Source organism: Macadamia integrifolia, chromosome 3 (assembly GCF_013358625.1).
Source record: "Macadamia integrifolia cultivar HAES 741 chromosome 3, SCU_Mint_v3, whole genome shotgun sequence".
In the NCBI taxonomy this organism is placed as follows: domain Eukaryota; kingdom Viridiplantae; phylum Streptophyta; class Magnoliopsida; order Proteales; family Proteaceae; genus Macadamia; species Macadamia integrifolia.
In genome coordinates, this window is record NC_056559.1 from 5,861,613 (window position 1) to 5,863,949 (window position 2,337).

The window sequence follows — 2,337 nt, forward strand, 5'->3', positions numbered from 1 at the left end:
GGGGGACTAATATAATACATTCTTCCTTTGGTAAAAAACCTCAAAATTAAATAGAAGTCCACCTTTTTAACTTTAGAGTCACCACCGAAAACCATTGTTTGAACTGAATTGAATACATATTCTGTCTCTATTATCATTATTAAAACATCAAATTAAATAATAATTTGCCAGTTTTAGGTTGTTACAGCTGACTTTGTATGGGTGGATGGCAACCATATAGACTATAAGTTGCGTATTTCTTTCTTATTGGTTCCGGGGCCTGGAGAGATCTTTGTTTAGTCTCTCATTCTCTCTCTCTTATTGGTTCCGAGGCATGGGGAGCTTTTTTTAGTCTTTCAATTCTTTTCTTCTTTCATTCTCTCTCTCTTATAAAAATGTTTCCAAGAATGTGTAACTTCATTATTAATATCAAAAGAATGTTTCACTCATGCATGGTGGTTTGTTAGGCAGTGGAAGGCCGGTTCCAACTCCGAAGCACCAACCAGTTTGAGACAAGCGATACAGGTATGGTTTCCACTAAAAAAAAAGAAAAGGAAAAAAAGCATGGCCTAATTAGAGCATAAGGACCCACTCAATGATTTTTGGCCCTGACAGCACCAATCCACCCTAATCTTGAATGGGAGTCCGAGCTAAGATTTCTAACCATGAGTGCTGGTTAAATTGTAAGACACTAACCATGGATTAGGATTGGGCCGGGCCTGGGTTGAAGCATAGGGTCAATCCGTCATGGTCTAACCCGGCCCTGATTTTAAGCTTGATTTATATAATATAATTTAGGATTGTTATCCTATCCTTTTATTCAAAATAATGAAATATGGGTCATTGATTATTATGGTCAAGTGTCCTGAATATTTATTATTGTATTGCACTTCATATTTTTAATTGTGTGTTGATTATTTATTATTTTAATAATGCATAGGATAGAAATAACAAAAAAGGTTAGCCCGATTCTCACAAAAATCATGATCAATTAGGACCAGGTTGAGTTGATATGAGCCCGGTAAGATTGGACTTAGGCATGGGCCTGACAAAGTTGGGTTGGGCCTAATTTGAGTTTTGGGAACCTAGGGTTAGAATGGGATTTAAGAAACCCAGCCAACCCGACCCAGTTTCACCCTAACTCCAAATATGTCTCAAATATAAGGAGGAAAAAAAAAAAAAACCCTGTCCACTAGCGTGGCTCTACACCCAAACATAGGTGGGTGTGAAAAGACCACACTGCCCACAAGGGGTTTCCGTAACCCCCTGTTAGCCTCACACTGTTGCAGGGGCCTCACAAGCGGACAGTGTTCATTTGCCCCAAATATAATTTTTCTCCCCATTCTAACCGGTCCTAGATCGAACGGTACACAGATTTCATCAATCAGAGAAAATTAGGATGTTAATAAAGAAGATTCAATGGTAAATGTGAAATACCTTCTTTCATATACAAAGAAATCAAACAAAGTTTCCTTCTTACTTGGACAGGGACTCTGAATCAAATTGCATTGTATTACAGTGAAGACGTACATAGAATAACCTACTGGTTACGAAGAAACTAAACAAGGGGAAGTAGTTACCTACGGGGGAGGGGATCCGGACTCATGGGAAGACTTCATATTGAGAAACTCTAATAACTAATAAAAGTCCACTAGTTGTGAACGGAATGCCCGATTCCTGGACTGTGACCAGGGGCCGTTGGCCGGAAGTCTTCAATATGACCTGGTGGAGGTGATCGTGAATCGTCTAATGGAACTCCAGGATTTGTAGTTTCATTGTGTTTGATATCAACAAGGGCTGCTGCCTTAAACTCGTTTGCTACGTGTGCCATTGTTTTACTTGCATGGTCACCACGAAAGGTACTGGTATTTTCACCAAGTTTTCTTGATGCAGTTTCAGTCTTCTCTGTGGGAGTTATAGGTTTCTTGTTAGACACCTTTGTCTTCCCAATCTTTAAATGCCTTCCCTCAACAGAGTTAACTGCATGAGAGAAAGCAACTACAAAAATAAGCACAGAAGCTAAGATGAACATGACCTTCGCCATTACTCTAGAGTGATGTTAGAGTTCACTGAATCAGAAAAAGATTACTAAAGAAACAAGAAACAAACTTGGGAAACAAGGTAAGAGAGAGAGAGAGAGAGAGAGAGAGAGAGAGAGAGAGAGTTGAAAACAACTATAGGTTAGAGGCGAGGGATACTTCAACTGGAGTACTCCATGGGGTATTTATAGAGTCCCTTCAAGAGAGAGAGAGAGAGAGAGAGAACCAACCAATGGGAAGAAGATAGAAAGTATATTTTAAAATGAAAAAATATATATATATGCAGCAACTTTTTTTATTTTTTTATTTTTTATTTTTT

General features: G+C 38.6%; 1 protein-coding gene across 1 annotated transcript; it reads right to left on the minus strand.

Moving 5' to 3' along the window:
- Window positions 1-1,464: 1,464 nt before the first annotated feature.
- Window positions 1,465-2,124, minus strand: LOC122073290 (precursor of CEP9-like). The gene has a single exon (XM_042637848.1). The coding sequence runs from the start codon at window positions 2,021-2,023 to the stop codon at window positions 1,631-1,633; it is 393 nt and encodes a 130-aa protein (XP_042493782.1). The 5' UTR covers window positions 2,024-2,124; the 3' UTR covers window positions 1,465-1,630.
- Window positions 2,125-2,337: the final 213 nt, after the last annotated feature.

Coding starts and splice junctions, on each gene's coding strand:
- LOC122073290 (XM_042637848.1), bottom strand. CDS start 2,023: ATGGCGAAGGTCATGTTCATCTTAGCTTCTGTGCTTATTTTTGTAGTT.